Here is an 18302-nt window from a genome sequence, read left to right as displayed (position 1 = left end):
GTTTTCCAAAAACTGCCAGTAAAAAACCAAGTGGAAACTTAGCCTTACTGAGCTTTAAAAACACTTTAAAACTACTTGAATACATTCCTAACAATGTTAGACAGGGATTTAGAGCTGTTAGGCAGTGTTAGAAACGGTATGCGTCGGACCAAGCCAAATCGAACTGAGAATTTTTGAAAAATTTGGCAAAACCTGCGATTTGAACATGTCAAAAGCTCGCCCATCACTAATATAGATGCTATTCATCATCATTTTTTTCAGAAGCATTCCATAATAATTTATTAGTCTTTACTACAAAACATATCCAGTTAGTATTAAAGGAAAACTGTCACATGTTCACTCCCGCACTAACCACAGGCACTGACAGATAGTGCGGGGGATGCTGATTCATATGAGCCCTACCTTGCACAGATCCGTCCGGCAGTTCACCTGCAATCTTAGTTTTTCTATATATGCAAATGTGGCTGTAACTGCCACGGCGGGGTTTCCAGGAGCCTAGTGACACTGTGACGTCTGCGCCGCTTGTCTGCAGAGCCGCCCGCTTATGAATATTCATCATCCCTCTCCCCGCCGCTCCCAACTGGTCTTCCCTACACACGTGCCGCTTCCTGACATGCGCAGTGAAGACCAGTTAGGAGCGGTGGGGAGAGGGAGAGCTGGAGGGAGGGGGGATGAATATTCACAAGCTGGTGGCACTGCGGAAAGGCGGCGCTGACATCACAGTGCTACTAGGCTCCTGAAAACCCCGCCCGTGCCAGCTACCGCCACATTTTCCTATATAGAAAAACTAAGATTGTGGGCGAACGGCCAAACAGATCCGGGCAAGATAGGGATCATATGAATCAGCGTCCCCCGCATCATCCGTCAGTACCTGCGGTTAGCGCAGGAGTGAACATGTGACAGTTTCCCTTTAAGTCCTAGAGAACCAGTCAATTTTTTTTTAAAACAGAACATACACACAAAGATAGTTGTTGAATTGTTACCTTAATTGTTTCGATCGATAGAAATAATATTATAGCAGAAGTCTTGTCATAACTTTCTATTGTGCTGTGAGTCCTCGTGGGGTTAAACAGCTTAAAGCTCACATTGTTTTTTTTCTCTCTGAGAAATCTTTTCAAAGCCTTTAGCTGACCAGTCAGTGCTTAACAAATATTAGGTGGGCTGGGTTTCAATGCTATTTGTGAATGTGAAGATACTATAAAATACTGAGACAGCAGCACAGAGTACACTGCCCTGTACACCTACCGTACATGATGTGGCACTGGGCCTTCTGTGTGGGGTTGGTCATATTGCAGATTTTCGGGGCATCTGAAGCAAAGCTGTAAGTACATTATTGGTTCTTTACCTTGATATATATTACTATGAATGTATTTGTCTTTATTATACTGTATTACATTGTGGCTAAAACACTTTTTGGATTATTTGTTGTTAAAGGGGTATTCCAGGAATAAAAAAAACAGGCCTTTTTCTTTCAAAGACAGCGCCCTCCTTGTCTCCACTTTGGGTGTGGTATTAACACTTTGCTCCATTCACTTTTATGGAACTGAGCTGCAGAACCACACCCAAACTGGAGACAAATAGGGCTCTGTCTTTGAAAGAAAAAAGGCCTGTTCTTTTATTCCTGAAATACCATTTTAATTCTGCAATGAAAAAGTCCGTGCTACATGGAAATTGATTTTACTAAGTGTGTGATAACAAGGACAGGCATTTATCAAGCAAATTAGTTACATTTTTTTACTAAAAATGTCGCACAAATGTCGCACCTGCGATTACGCGATTTTTCATGCGACATTTTGTCTGGAAAGCGAGAAAAGCAAGTTTCCCAAAACTTAACTACGTAGTAATAATTTTAAAATGGGCTACGGGTAGTCTGGTATTTATTAACTGCGACAGTCGCAACTGCGCAAAAAAAAAGTCACAACAAGGTTAAAAATTGACTAAATTTACTCCAGATCAAACATGGAGCAAAAAAAGCTACAACCAAAGTAAAAAATAAAAAATTGCTTACGTGAAAGAAAATTATCAACAGGCTGAAACCAGTTGATAAATAAGTCACACATAAGCAAAAAAAAAAAGTAAAGAAAAAAATTACTAAAAAAAGGAATACATAAGCAAACTTTGATAAATGTCCCTCATGTTTCTTACAAATACACAAGGTGTTTTCCTTTGGTTTTATTATATTTGTATTACTGTCCATGTGGTTATACTGCGGCCCACTGCTTGTTTTATTGAAGTTTAAATAAAAGCATATTCAACCGCTCCACAAAGTGGACATTTGTACGACAAAATAACAGTGTTGAAAATACAGAGAAACAGGGCAACAAAAGTCACACAATTCTAACAGTGAAAAGCAAATCAATCAGTGAAAACCTAACCTGATAAGTTTAACATAACATAAAGCACTACCTCATGGTATAATGATGTAAAGACAGGGCCTTGCCACACAGGCTGGACTCATGGAGAACAAAAAAAGTGGGAGAAAAAATATAAAGAGAAAAAATAAAAAAAAATAAAAAGAGAGACAGTAAAAATAAAAAAAGGGAAAAGAAAAAGAGGGGTTAAAATGGAGAACCAAAAGCCCCAGAGGACATCAGAGATGTAAATGCAGAGGGCGAGTATCTAGTAAGAGGTGACCCACACCACGTTCCCCACACTTTAAAGAACTTGTCAGGGCATTTTCTATGTTTAAAAACTAGCTGTACATAAGGAAGTATGGCATTAACCAATTTCCTCCACTGCGGAAGAGAGGGTGGACGGGCGTCCATCCAGCGCAGAGCTACTGCTTTTCTAGCCAAAAACAACGCCTCACGCAAAAAATATCTTCATGTGATGTTGCCAATATTCCTCAGGAAGCAAACCAATTAGACAAATCAGGGGATCTAACGGAATCGGGATGGAGATGAGAGAGGATATAAAATCTGTAATACTGTGCCAATACGTCTGGAGGAAGGGACACTGCCAGATCATATGGCAAAAGTCAGCCCTAGGGGTGTGACATCTGTGGCAGGCGTCGGGAGGCACCAGTCCCATTCTATGAAGTCGTACCGGAGTAAGGTAGCAATGATGGACTATATAGAGCTGAATTAATTTGTCATTGGCTGCTGGAGAGGCTGTTAAATAGTGTTGCTCGTGAATATTCGCAATTCGAATTTTAATCGCGAATATCGCATATTCGCGAATTCGCGAATATTGCAAATATAGCACTATATATTCGTAATTACGAATATTCAGGGTTTTTTCCGCATATGCGAAAATGTATGCGCATATGCGCAGATTTTCGAATATTGAGCCCTCCCTTCTTAACCCCTTGGGGATGAGCCCATTATCACCCTAAGGACCGGAGCATTTTTTGCAAATCTGACCACTGTCACTTTAAGCATTAATAACTCTGGGATGCTTTTACTTATAAATTTGATTCCGAGATAGTTTTTTCGTGACATATTCTACTTTATGGAAGTGGTAAATATCCGTCAATTCTTGCATCATTTCTTGGTGAAAAATTCAAAAATTTTAGGAAAATTTGAAAATGTTGCATTTTTCTAACATTGAAGCTCTTTGCTTGTAAGGAAAATAGACATTCCAAATAAATTATATATTGATTCACATATACAATATGTCTACTTTTTGTTTCCATCATGAAGTTGACATGTTTTTACTTTTGGAAGACATCAGAGGGCTTCAAAGTTCAGCAGCAATTTTCCAATTTTTCACAAAATTTTCAAAATCGGAATTTTTCAGGGACCAGTTCAGTTTTCAAGTGGATTTGAAGGGCCTTCAAATTAGAAATACCCCACAAATGACCCCATTATAAAAACTGCACCCCTCAAAGTATCCAAAATGACATTCAGTAAGTGTGTTAACCCTTTAGGTGTTTCACAGGAATAGCAGCAAAGTGAAGGAGAAAATTCAAAATCTTCATTTTTTACACTCGCATGTTCTTGTAGACCCCCAAATTTTTACAAGTGGTAACAGGAGAAAAAGCCTCATATGTGTATGTCAAGTGTTCGGCGGGCGCAGTAGAGGGCACAGTAGGGAAGGAGCGACAGTGGGATTTTGGAGAGTGAATTTTGCAGAAATGGTTTTTGGGGGGCATGTCACATTTAGGAAGCCCCTATGATGCCAGAACAGCAGAAAAACCCCACATAGCATACGATTTTGGAAACTACACCCCTCAAGGCATGTAACAAGGGGTCCAGTGAGCCTTAACACCTCACAGGTGTTTGAGGACTTTTCGTTAAAATCGGATGTGTAAATGAAAAAAAAATGTTTTCACTAAAGTGCAGTTTTTTCCCCAAATTTACAATTTTTGCAAAAGGTAATTGGACAAAATGCCCCCCAAAAAATTTGTAACCCCATCTCTTCTGAGTATGGAAATACCCCATGTTAGGACGTAAAATGCTCTGCTGGCGAACTACAATGCTCAGAAGAGGAGGAGCGCCATTGAGCTTTTGTAAAGAGAATTCATTTGGAATGGTAGTCGGGGGCCATGTGCGTTTACAAAGCCCCCCGTGGTGCCAGAACAGTGGACCCCCCACATGTGACCCCATTTTGGAAACTACACCCCTCACAGAATTTAATAAGGGGTGCAGTGAGTATTTACACCCCACTGGCGTTTGACAGATCTTTGGAACAGTGGGCTGTGCAAATGAAAAATTAAATTGTCTGTCAGACACCTTTGGAGCGTAAATGCTTACTGTACCCCTTAATACATTACATCCGGGTGTAGTTTCCAAAATGGGGTCACATGTGGGGGGGTCCATTGTTCTGGCTCTATGGGGGCTTTGTAAACACACGTGGCCTTCAATTCCGGACAAATTTTCTCTTCAAAATCCCAATGGCGCTCCTTCTCTTCTGAGCATTGTAGTGCGCCAGCAGAGCACTTTACATCCACATATGGGGAATTTTCTTACTCAGAAGAAATGGGGTTACAAATTTTGGGGGGCTTTTTTCCTATTTTCCCTTGTGAAAATTTAGGGTAACACCAGCATTTTAGTGAAAACTTTTTTTTTTCATCCAAATTTAATGAAAATTTGTCAAATACCTGTGGGGTGTTAAGGCTCACTATACCCCTTGTCACATTCTGTGAGAGGTGTAGTTTCCAAAATGGGGTCACATGTGGGTATTTATGTTTTTGCGTTTATGTCAGAACCGCTGTAAAATCAGCCATCCCTGTACAAATCACCAATTTAGGCTTCAAATGTACATGGTGCGCTCTCACTCCTGAGCCTTGTTGTGCACCCGCAGAGCATTTTACGCTCACATATGGGGTATTTCGGTAATCAGGATAAATTGCGTTACAAATTTTGGGGGTCTTTTTTTCCTTTTACTGCTTGTGAAAATAAAAAGTATGGGGCGACACCAGCATGTTAGTGTAAATTTTTTTCTTTTTTTTCCACTAACAGGCTGGTGTAGCCCCCAACTTTTCCTTTTCATAAGGGGTAAAAGGAGAAAAAGCCCCCCAAAATTTGTAGTGCAATTTCTCCCGAGTACGGAAATACCCCGTATGTGGCCCTAAACTGTTTCCTTGAAATACGACAGGGCTCCGAAGTGAGAGAGCACCATGCGCATTTGAGGACTAAATTACGGATTGCATAGGGGTGGACATAGGGGTATTCTATGCCAGTGATTCCCAAACAGGGTGCCTCAAGCTGTTGCTAAATTCCCAGCATGCCTGGACAGTCAGTGGCTGTCCAGAAATGCTGGGAGTTGTAGTTTTGCAACAGCTGGAGGCTCCATTTTGGAAACACTGCCGTACAATACGTTTTTCATTTTTAGAGGGGGGGGGGACAGTGTAAGGGGGTGTATATGTAGTGTTTTACCCTTTATTATGTGTTAGTGTAGTGTAGTGTAGTGTTTTTAGGGTACATTCGCACTGGCGGATTACGGTGAGTTTCCAACTAGGAGTTTGCGCTGTGGCGAAAAATTTGCCGCAGCCCAAACATGAAGCAGGAAACTTACTGTAAACCTGCCTATGTGAATGTACCCTGCACGTTCACATGGGGGGCAAACCTCCAGCTGTTTCAAAACTACAACTCCCAGCATGTACTGACTGAGGAGTTGTACTTTTGCAACAGCTGGAGGCACACTGGTTGGAAAACCTTCAGTTAGGTTCTGTTACCTAACTCAGTATTTTCCAACCAATGTGCCTCCAGCTGTTGCAAAGCTACAACTCCCAGCATGTACTGACAGACCGTGCATGCTGGGAGTTGTACTTTTGCAACAGCTGGAGGCACACTGGTTGGAAAAACTTCAGTTAGGTTCTGTTACCTAACTCAGTATTTTCCAACCAGTGTGCCTCCAGCTGTTGCAAAACTACAACTCCCAGCATGTACTGATCGCCGAAGGGCATGCTGGGAGATGTAGTTGTGCAACAGCTGGAGGTACGCAATTACAACTCTCAGCATGCCGAGACAGCTGTTTTCTGTTTGGGCATGCTGGGATTTGCAGTTTTGCAACATCTGGAGGGCTACAGTTTATAGACCACTGCAACGTGATCTCCAAACTGTGACCCTCCAGATGTTGCAAAACTACAAATCCCAGCATGCCCAGACAGCAAAGAGCTGTGTGGGCATGCTAGGAGTTGTAGTTTTGCAAGATCTGGAGGGATACAATTTAGAGACCACTGTATAGTGATCTCAAACTGCAGTCCTCCAGCTGTTGCAAAACTACATATTCCAGCATGCCCAAACAGTTTTGCAACATCTGGAGGGCTACAGGTTAGAGACCACTGTAGCCCTCCAGATGTTGCTAGGCATCTTACCGGCTTCCGTAGGATCCAGGGAGCCGTCCTCTTCTGCCGCACGATCACCGACGTCCGCTGCCTCCGGACAGGTAAGGGGATCTTCGGCGCCGGTCCCCTTCGGTTTCCCTGTTCTGCCCCGCCTATTGTGGGTGGGCAGGACGGGGAAAACGAAAGTTAACCCCCCCCACCCCCGATCTGCTATTGGTGGTCACGTCTAGACCACCAATAGCAGGGATAGGAAGGGTGGCACCTCTGCCACTTCACTCCTATCCCTTCAGGGGGATTGTAGGTGTCATGGACAACCGCGATCCCCCTTATGTTCCGGGTCACCGGGTCACCATAGACCCGTAATGACCCGGAATCGGCGCAAATCGCAAGTGTGAACTCACCTGTGATTTGGGCCGATCGCCGCCATGGGGGGGGTCTGATGACCCCCCCGGGCATTTGTGCGGGGTGCCTGCTGATTCGGGGACCGAAATTTCCACGGGCGTATGGATACGCCCTTCGTCCTTAAGTACCAAGATGCAAGGGCGTATGCATACACCCTTAGTCCCCAACAGGTTAATGGTATAGGGAACTATGACTAGTGCATTAACTCTGTGATTCTTTGCTTATTGTAACCAATAGCCCCATTGTGGTCTTTGGGGAACTCACGGCATGTAAAATAGTAAGATAAGCAGGACTGTCTTGGCAGCACAGTGGAATAGGAGACCACCACTGGCTTGAGTCCCGGGGTGGGACAGAGTGTTACAGTGTTGTGGTTTAACTTTCCTTTCCTGGAAAAGCTGCTGAGTTGCCCATAGCAACCAGATAGCTTCTTTCATTTTTCACAAGGCCTCTGCAAAATGAAAGAAGTGATCTGATTGGTTGCTATGGACAACTCAGCAGCTTTTCCTGGAAAAGTTTCTGAGTTGCCCATAGCAACCAGATTGCTTCCTTAATTTTTCAGATGCCTTTTCAAAAATGAAGGAAGTAATCTGATTGGTTGCTATGGGCAACTCAGAAACTTTTCCTCTGGACAGGTTTTGATAAATCTCCCTTTATGGGGAGATTCATCAAAACCAGTGTAGAGGAAGAGTTTTGCAGTTGCCCATAGCAACCAATCAGATTGCTTCTTTCATTTTTGAAAAGGCCTCTGAAAAATGAAAGAAGCAATCTGATTGGTTGCTATGGGCAACTCAGCAGCTTGCAACTCAGCAGCTTTTCCAGAAAAGTAAAGTTTAACCGCTTCACTGTAACACTCTTTCTCACCCCGGGACTTGAACCAGTGGTGGTCTCCCATTCCACTGTGCTGCCAAGACAGTCCTGCTTATCTTACCGTTTTACATGCCATGAGATCCCCATAGACCACAATTGGTTTCAGGGGGCAAAAAATCACAGAGTTAATGCACTAGTCATAGTTCCCTATACCATTAAAGAAGGGAGGGCTCAATATTCGCGAATATGTGCATATATTTTCGCATATGCGCAAAAAGCAAAGAGCGAATATAACGAATATGCGAATTTCGCAAATATATGATGAATATTCATCCATATATTTGCAAAATATCGCTAATTCGAATATGGCCTATGCCGCTCATCACTACTGTTAAATAGGAAGACAATATCTCCGACCAGTCCTCCGTAGTAAGCAAAGGGACGCATGCCTTCCAATAAGCCTCCACTGAGTCAGTAGTATTTGCTATCTTGGCCCTTGTGAGGTGTGTGTAAAGTAGAGAGATTAAGCCCCGCGGTCCCTGGGATCGGAGGATCTCAATGAGGGGATATTCATAAATGGGAGGTCTCAGGGAGGGGAACTGGGCAGTCAGAGCATGACAGAGTTGTAAATATCTGTAAAATGCCCCCGGGTGAGCCCATAGACCTGCATAAAAGATTTAATGACATCCTGCTGATAAATGTCACCCACTGAACCACCCCATGTGCCACCCAGAAGGGAGGGTCCAGGGCGTCTGTTAAGTGAGGAAAGTGGGGGTTGTGCCAGAGGGGAAGGTTATCCTTAATATCAGTAAAGGAAGTAAGTGTTTGCGCCTGGCGCCATACCTGTAGTGCTAGTTTATGTAAGGGAAGGAGCCTGCGGGTCCGGGGGGGGAGCACCCTCTAAGAAGGCACACATAGAATTAAGCACTAAAAAGGAGGCATGAAGCTCCACATTCGGCTGGGAATCAGGAGAGACCCAATGCCGAAGGTAGAGCACCTGGCCCGCTGAAAAACATGTCTTAAAGTCAGGTAGCGCAGCCCCTCCCAAGTCTTTAGGGTGTTGCAAAGTGGAAAGTTTCAGTTTGGACCTACTGGTACCCAAAATAAAGGGTGGGAGAAGGGAGTCAATGGATTTAAAAAAGCTCATGGGGACTGGATTGGAGGAGTGTTCAAGAATATAGAGGAGTTTAGGGAGGACAATCATCTTCACCTGATTAATTCTACCAGGGACTGCTAATGGCAGGGCTCCCCACACCCGGAATTTAGTTTTGACATAGGACAGGAGGGGCAGAACATTAACTTGGAGATCTAGGGGGGAATCTCTATTGATATTATGTCCAGCTACTTGAATTGGGAAACTACAGCCAGGCCACAGAGAGTGGAAGGTCCAGGTCGCTGCTGGAGAGGCATATAAGCGAATTTCACCCAATGAATACGTGGGCCAGAAAAGTCCCCAAAACGGTCAATCACAGAAATAGCATGGGGGAGTGTCTCAAGAGGTCGGGACATAAATAAAATCATATCATCTGTATAGTGTCCAAGACAGTCTTCCCTCCCATCTATAGTGATGCCAAAATACAGAAGGTCCTGGCGGAGGAGAAGGGCCAGGGGCTCCACCACCACCACAAAAAGAAGCAGCGACAGGGGGCATCCCTGATGAGTTCCCCTACCCAGGACAAACTGGTCCAAGTAAAGGCCATTCACAATCACCCAAGCCTGGGGGGGATGAATATAAAATGGACACCCATTTGATAAAACGAGGGCCAAAGCAAAAACGAAGAAGGACCTCCCTATGGTACACCCATTCTACCGAATCGAAGGCTTTGGCTGCATCGAGAGAGGCCAAGGCCCAGTCCTCGTCCAGTGCCCCCTGGATCAAAGTTGATCGCGGCATCTAAAGTAAAAGTAAAACCATCCGGCAGCTCAGCGGAGCTGATCGGGACTATTGCGACAGAATCGCGATGTCCCGATCAGCTTACTGGACAACAGGAGGGTCCTCAACTGAATCCTGGTCATCCGATCGGCGATCTACTGCTCCAAGCCTGATCAGCAGGCTGGAGCAGCAGAGCGCCGATAACACTGGTCAATGCTATGCCATGGCATGGCATTGATCAGTGTATGCAATCAAAAGATTGCGTGGTATAGCCTCCTGTGGGGGCTAATAAGAAGTTAAAAAATGTGTTAAAAAAAAGAGAATACATGTGAATAAGCCTCTATTTTTTTTAACATCATTTTTTTTTATAAAATAATGTAATAAAAAAACAATCATATGTGGTACCGCTGCGTGTGTAAAATGTCCAAACTATTAAAATATAAAGTTAGCTAAACTGCAGAGTCGATGGCGTACACGCCAAAGTCCAAAATTGTGAATTATTGGTCACTTCATATACCATAAAAATATAAATAAAAAGCGATCAAAAAGTCCCATCAAAACAAAAATGGTACCAATAAAAATTACAGACCACAGCACAAAAAATAAGCTCTCATGTAGCCCCATATGAAGAAAAATAAAAAAAAGTTATAGGGGTCAGAAGATGACAATTTTAAACATACTAAATTTTGGTGCATGTAGTTATAATTTTTATAAAGTAGTAAAATAAATAAAACCTTCATACATTGGATATTCCTGTAACCATATGGACCTACAGAATAAAGATAAGGTGTTATTTTTTGCAAAAAAAAAAAGCACTGCGGAGGAACAGAAGCCATAAAAATGAGCAAAATGGCGTTTCTTTATAATTTCACCCCACAAATCTTTTTTTTTGTTTCACCGCAGATTATAAAATAACTAATGTCATTACAAAGTACAATTGGTGATGCAAAAAACAAGCCCTTATATGGGTCTGTAGGTGCAAAATTGAACGCATTATGATTTTTAGAAGGTGCGGAGGAAAAAATGAAAGTGCAAAAACGAAAATTGTTTTGAGTCCTTAAGGTGAAAATTAGTCCTTAAGGGGTTAATAACAGAAAAAAATATTGAAAAAACAGTTCTTTCCATTACAACACAATTCAGTTTGATGCTTTTGAATTAAAAAAGAAAAAAAATTTGCTCACTTTATTGTGTCGCAAAAGCATTAAGCTGTCAGGATGGGAATAGTAAATCTGGGCCATTGTCCAATATATAGTGCACAGAGGCTGTACATCTCTCTACTAAGGGGCCATAATAGCAATTTTGATACACTTTCCACAATCAGCCAAAACAGAAGATTATGCCAAAGTAGCAACATTGTAACAACTGTCTTATTCTTAGAAAGTGCAAACTTAGACTAGACAGTCTTCAAATGCTTAAGATCTGTCACAATGGCTCATACTGTTATATGAATTTAAGAGTGTTTCTTAAGACTGTTAAATTCAAATTTAGACCAGTGCTTCTCAAAAAGTGTGTCTACAGCTGTTGCAAAACAGCAAATCATAGCATGCCTCCACAGCATTTGCTGTCCAGGCATGCTGGGAGATGTTGTTTTGCAACAGGAAACTCCTAATTGGCCCCTTTAAAGGTAAGCAGACAATCTCGTAGAGCAGCAGGAAATGCTAGCAGAATGCTTGGGTGTATACGAGTTGTATTAGGAGTAAAGAGGAAAGTGTTCATGGGTGTATAGGTAGAGGTATTAGTAGTAGAGAGGGAATTGCTCATGGGTGTATAAGGAGATGTATTAACAGTAAAGAGGGACTCGCTCATGGGTGTATAGAAACAGGTATTAGCAGTAGAGAGGGAAGTGCTCATGGGTGTTTAGGGAGAGGTATTAACAGTAAAGAGGGGATCGCTCATGGGTGTATAGAAAGAGGTATTAGCAGTAGAGAGGGAAGTGCTCATGGGTGTTTAGAAAGAGGTATTAGTAGTAGAGAGGGAAGTGCTCATGGGCGTTAAGGGAGAGATATTAGCAATAGAGAGGGAAGTGCTCATGGGTGTTTAGGAAGAGGTATTAGCAGTAGAGGGAAGTGCTCATGGGTGTATAGGGAGATGTATTAGCAGTAAAGAGGGAATCGCTCATGGGTGTATAGCAAGAGGTATTAGCAGTAGAGAGGGAAGTGCTCATGCCTTGTACAGAGCACTGGTGAGACCTTTCTTGGAGTATTGTGTGCAGAACTGAGGACTCTCCAGAGGGACATAGTTTATTTTGGAGAGAGTGCAACGAAGATACTTAACCAGTACATGGGCTACAGGAAAAAACTACAGGAAAGGTTAAAGGAACTTAACATGTATAGCTTGGAAGAAAGACGAGACAGAGGTAAAATGATAGAGACTTTTATATACATAAAAGGAATCAAAACAGTAAAGGAGAGGATATTTAAAAGATGAAAAACTACCACAAGAGTACATTGTTTTATATTAGAGGGCAAAGGTTTAGGGAGCAATATGAGTGAGTATTACTTTACTGAGAGAGTAGTAGATGCATGGAATCGCCTTCCTATAGAAGTGTCGTTGCAGATAAAGTGAAGAAAGAGCTTCAGCTATCATTCATAAGGGATGGGGACAAGGACTATTGATGGTATATAGAATATGGGGCAGACTAGATGGACTGAATGGTTCTTGTCGACACATTCTATGTTTCTATACTCTCAGTAATGGTAAGTTATTTTCTATACCATCTTCCCAGGCACTTTGCCGCCATCTTCCCATCAGAGTTCCGGGCCCAGCATCCTGAGAATGTCTGTTTACAATTGGAGGAAGCTGAAGGAGACGTAAATGTCAAATTGTCTCTAAACCTGGATAATAAGGACACCACACTCATAGATAAGGACTTCATTCAGCAAGACAGCATATTCACCTGCCTCAGCATACAGGTAAAAGTGGTCTTTAATAAATCCCTAAAAGCAACAAGAATACTCTGGGGCAAGTCTAAATATATGAAGAAAACTGAGTTTCTAGAGATTTGAACAGGGAGGCTTAAAGAGTACCACCAAATAAAACTCTTAAGATAGTATTCCTTGTGTAATTAGTAGACACTTTCTAGTGTACTGTAAATGGCAAGAGTTTAGGTAACGTGCGACATATCAAAATGCTGCAGTTAGTAAAAATTCCCCAAAATGTTGGAAAAAAACAAAAAGTTTTCAGCAATTGATCTGTTTTTGTTTTTTTGTTTTTTTTTTTACATCGCACATTTATTCATTTTATCTTTTTAGGCTCCCATTCCTGACGAAAATGAGGTGGTCGGCAAACTAACTCTTTCAATTACAAGTTTAGGGGATACCCTCACCAACACTAGTAAAGTTCTTGTAAAAAAAGAACAATCCAAAATTTTGGTCCAAACAGACAAACCTGTGTACAAACCTGGACAAACTGGTAAGAAAAAGTCAAGTGATTTTACAATAAGTTATGTTCACAACTGGGGGGGGGGGAAAGTTGGTGCGTCTTATACGGAGAATACACACTTATCGCGCCGGTCCCTGCGACCATCAACGGCCGGGACTCGCGGCTAATACAGGACATCACCGATCGCGGTAATGCCCTGTATTAACCCTTCAGACGCGGCGATCAAAGCTGACCGCCGCGTCTGAAGCGAAAATAACACTAACCCGGCTGCTCAGTCGGGCTGTTCGGGACCGACGAGGTGAAATCGCGGCGTCCCCAAACAGCTTACAGGACACCGGGAGGGACCTTACCTGCCTCCTCGGTGTCTGCTCCCCTTCATGGCCGGCGCTCTCCTTCGACGTTGTCGCGCACGCCGTCCTGTCATCCAATAGGAGCGGACTGCGTAGCGACGTGATCACGGCGACGGAGAGCGTGGATCCCAGGGAAGAAGACGTCCGGAGCGTCGGGGACACCACGGGGACGCGGCGACAGTGATGGAGCGACATCCAGGGCAGTGGTGACGGGTCTGGAGCGGCGGGGGACACGTGAGTACTACCTCCTATCCAGTGGTCTTCAACATGCGGACCTCCAGATGTTGCAAAACTACAACTCCCAGCATGCCCGGACAGCCAACGGCTGTCCGGGCATGCTGGGAGTTGTAGTTTTGCAACATCTGGAGGTCCGCATGTTGAAGATCACTGTTGGGTTCAGAATCTTTTTTTTTCTAGATTTTGCACCTTTAAAATTGGGTGCGTCTTATATGCTGGTGCGTCCTATAGGGTGAAAAAATACGCTACTTAAATGGTCACTGTCATTTGGAAAAACTTTTGACATGTCAAAAGTTTGAATCAGCGAGGGTCTGAGTGTTCAGACCTCCAGGAGAACGAGCCTGGAAAAGTTTGCGCTCAGCAGGTTCTTTCCCGGCTCTTTGTCACGTGATTGAGACACACAGGCAATGTACGCGTTTGGAGCACGTCTCGATTATGTGACCTAGAGCAGGAAGAGGAGTGTGCAGCAGCGCAGACTTCTCCCTGCTCATTCTCCTGACCGACGGAGATCTAAACACTCAGACCTTCGTTGATCAAAACTTTTGAAATGTTGCTAGGACATGTCAAAACCTTTTTCTAAATGTCAGGTACTCTTTAAAGTACTATCCCCACAGTATATCATCTACATGTATATTGAAATCTACCAATATTATTGAGTTATTATATTTATCTACTAGGCAAACAATCTCAACAATTTTATAGGTGTTGTATATGATAATAAACTCTATTGTTTATCTGGTAAGGGTCAAACTTGTTTATTTTCATTTTTGAGAAAAAATCTAAAGAATAAAAAAAATAAAAAAAACATTTGTTTCTTTTGTTACAGTGAAATTCAGGATTCTGTCCCTTACTGAAGATTTCAAACCAGAAAATACTTTTGTAAGTCTAAGATAAAAGTAAAAGCAGATGTAAAGAAAAATAAAATGTTTTGTCATTGCAAGCAGACAAAACACCATAATTTATATATGTGATAGAGTGTAATAGACTTAAAGAGTATCAAAAAAACTTTTGATATGTTGTTCGTTAATGTCTCCCTAACAACTAATAGCATGTGGTTACATAAAATGTTTATTTATATTTTTACATCTAAAATATGACCACTAGGGTCTCCCTACATGTCCCGTCCGCACGTCTCTCATAGAGTTTGGACTATGCTCCACAGGAAATTCTTTTCTTTTTGAATTTTTTGAATTTCTTTTCTGTCTGACCACAGTGCTCTCTGCTGTTACCACTGTCCATGTCAGGAACTGTCCAGAGCAGAAGCAAATCCCCATAGCAAACTTATCCTGCTCTGTACAGTTCCTGACATGGACAGAGGTGTCAGCAGAGAGCACTATGGTCCTACAGAAAAGAAGTTCAAAAAGAAAAGAACTTCCTGTCGAGCATACATCAGCTGATACGTACTGGAAGAATTAAGATTTTTAATTGAAGTAATTTACAAATCTGTTAACCTTTCTGGCACCAGTTAATTTAAAAAAAAAATGTTTTCCACAGGAGTACCCCTTTAAGTAGCTGAAAAAATTCTAAACATAATTGTGTTCTTTTTCCTCAGATCCCAGTGATAGAATTACAGGTAAGAAAATATATAATAAAATACACGATAAGATACACGATAATAATAATAAAGTTACCTATTGGATCAATGGATCATATGCATATTCTAATAACAGAAAAATTATCTGTGAATTTTTAGATTGTTGTTGTCTTTTTAATGATAATACAAGGTCCGATCGATTGATAATGTACAATTTGAGGTTATTCATTTTAGGCTCCAGGCAAAAACCGGATTGGACAATGGTTAAATGTAAATCTCAATCAGGGTATTGCTGAGTTCTCCCTCCCTCTTTCTTCTGAGCCCAAACTGGGGGAATATACCATTAAACTAAAGGACACATCTCACACCTTCACTGTGGAGGAATATGGTGATTACATTTTCTTATGTCCAATATCTAAAATGTGTTTGGCTAAATATTTCTAAGTTACCACTGTTATGTTTTTCAGTACTTCCAAAATTTGAGGTTGATATCCAGTTCCCTAAGTATATCCTCTGTAACAGTCCCCAGTTTCCAGTTAAAGTTTGTGCCAAGTGAGTATAAAAAAAATTGTTAAAACAAAGGCTTTGGTATATTTGATTTAATAACAGTTAATATTATTAAAATATCAGAATGATATCAACTGGGGCATAACAGAGTATTTCAGATCCAGAAAAAAAACATTTGAAATTGACTAAGGGTGACATAAAAAAAAAAAAAAAAAAAACAATACTCACCTGACCCTGATCCCCCACAGTTGCCAATCCAACAGTCCCATTGCTCAACACTTGTGACACATGGACCGTGCAGGAACTGCCTATAAAGCCAATCACTGGCACCAGCAGTGACCCACCTCAGCCAGTGACTGGCAATGTGGGCAGGTGGACACATGGGGTGGACACATCACAGGAATAAACACTACAGAAAATACTTGACATAATATCAGGGATATTTAACCTAGTAAATCATTATATATAACACGTGAGAAGTTCACATGCAAGTCACTGCCCCTAGGCGGTCAGGTCATATATATTCAATCAATGTGACCTTTAACATAGCAACCAAGACACTGTGTATGTATCGGAAATACATATTTCTTGCTTATATACAAGCAAAAAATTAACCTATAGGCAAAAATTCAACCTCAAAATCTACACACTATATTGTAGCACCACTGATTTATTTATTTATTTTTATAATACACAGGAAACGCTCATTCTCTAGATTATACAATAGCAGCCTATGACTTGAAGGCATAATGTCTATTATTCTTATTATTTTTATTTAACCTCTTAATGACAATTGATACACCGTTTTAATGGTACTTATTATAACCCACCATGTTTACATAACGGGGCTAGAATAAGCTTCGGCACTGCTAAAAACTATAGTAAAAGCTATAAAAAAAAAATCGGAGTATCGTAAGCGAATCCACAGAGTGAAACACGCTAGAGATGCCACCCCATGTGACCTGAGTATAAATCCTCCCTTTCCCTGTATTTCCCATTCCTTTTGAATCCCCTCTTGTGGTGTACATTTGTCGCACGGTTTGTCTCAGATGCTGTTTTGAGACTTTTTATTGTGACTTTTTGCTTTAGAAGGTTTTTCTGAAGGAACACACTTGTCATGATTTTAGTTGATATCATGCAGTAGTAAGGAATTCATGATATGTGACTTTTCAGTTTGTCGCATCTTTTGTCGCAACTGTGCTACATTAGGCGCAAAGCTACACCAGCCCGTACTTGGCTTACATAACTGACTGCAAACAGCATTTTTAAAAAGTTACACATTTTGTTGCACGGAATAAAAAGTCGCAGAAAGGCACCATACAAAGTGGTGTACTGAAGTAAGAAATGTGATTGTCACGGTTCGGCTGGCTGGAGGTGGATCCTCTGTGCCAGAGAGGAATTGGCGTGGACCGTGTTGGTGGACCGGTTCTAAGTTGCTACTGGTATTCACCAGAGCCCGCCGCAAAGCGGGATGGTCTTGCAGCAGCGGTAGCAACCAGGTCGTATCCACCAGCAACGGCTCAACCTCTCTGACTGCTGAAGATGGGCACGGTACAAGGGAGTAGACAAGAGCAAGGTCGGACGTAGCAGAAGGTCAGGGCAGGCAGCAAGGATCGTAGTCAGGGGCAACGGCAGGAGGTCTGGAACACAGGCTAGGAACACACAAGGAAACGCTTTCACTGGCACAATGGCAACAAGATCCGGCGAGGGAGTGCAGGGGAAGTGAGGTATAAGTAGGGAGTGCACAGGTGAACACACTAATTAAGCCTGCTGCGCCAATCAGTGGCGCAGTGGCCCTTTAAATTGCAGAGACCCGGCGCGCGCGCGCCCTAAGGAGCGGGGCCGCGCGCACCGGGACAAGACCGACGGGGAACGAGTCAGGTACGGGAGCCGGGATGCGCATCGCGAGCGGGCGCCTCCCGCATCGCGAATCGCATCCCGGCTGAGAGAGATATTGCAGCGCACCCGGTCAGCAGGTCTGACCGGGGCGCTGCAAATGCGAGGAGGTTGCGAGCGCTCCGGGGAGGAGCGAGGACCCGGAGCGCTCGGCGTAACAGTACCCCCCCCTTGGGTCTCCCCCTCTTCTTGGAGCCTGAGAACCTGAGGATAAGACTTTTGTCTAGGATGTTGTCCTCAGGTTCACAGGATCTCTCTTCTGGGCCACAGCCTTCCCAATCCACCCCAAAATTTTTTTTTCCTCTGACCGTCTTGGAGGCCAGAATCTCCTTCACGGAGAAGACGTCAGAAGAACCGGAAACAGGAGTGGGAGAAACAAGTTTGGGAGAGAAGCGGTTAATGATGAGTGGTTTAAGGAGAGAGACATGGAAGGCATTGGGAATACGAAGAGAAGGAGGAAGAAGGAGTTTGTAAGAGACAGGGTTAATCTGGCACAAGACTTTGAAAGGACCAAGATAGCGTGGTCCCAGTTTGTAACTGGGGACACGAAAGCGGACATATTTAGCGGAGAGCCATACCTTGTCT

The 18302-nt window shown here is 42.7% G+C and overlaps 1 protein-coding gene across 1 annotated transcript in view; it reads left to right on the top strand.

The window, feature by feature from the left end:
• The window catches only part of LOC130281670 (alpha-2-macroglobulin-like), a 206361-nt gene that overhangs the window by 24483 nt on the left and 163576 nt on the right, over positions 1-18302 (top strand). Inside the window, exons 3-8 of the mRNA XM_056529135.1 lie at positions 12538-12724; positions 13064-13223; positions 14607-14659; positions 15333-15353; positions 15549-15702; positions 15782-15866. Coding sequence (XP_056385110.1) covers positions 12538-12724; positions 13064-13223; positions 14607-14659; positions 15333-15353; positions 15549-15702; positions 15782-15866 — 660 coding nt within the window. The remainder of the gene's footprint in view (positions 1-12537; positions 12725-13063; positions 13224-14606; positions 14660-15332; positions 15354-15548; positions 15703-15781; positions 15867-18302) is intronic.

The sequence above is a fragment of the Hyla sarda genome, chromosome 7 (genome assembly GCF_029499605.1).
Source record: "Hyla sarda isolate aHylSar1 chromosome 7, aHylSar1.hap1, whole genome shotgun sequence".
NCBI classification, from domain to species: domain Eukaryota; kingdom Metazoa; phylum Chordata; class Amphibia; order Anura; family Hylidae; genus Hyla; species Hyla sarda.
Note: the sequence above shows the minus strand (reverse complement) of the source record. Positions and strands in the feature narration are given on the sequence as shown.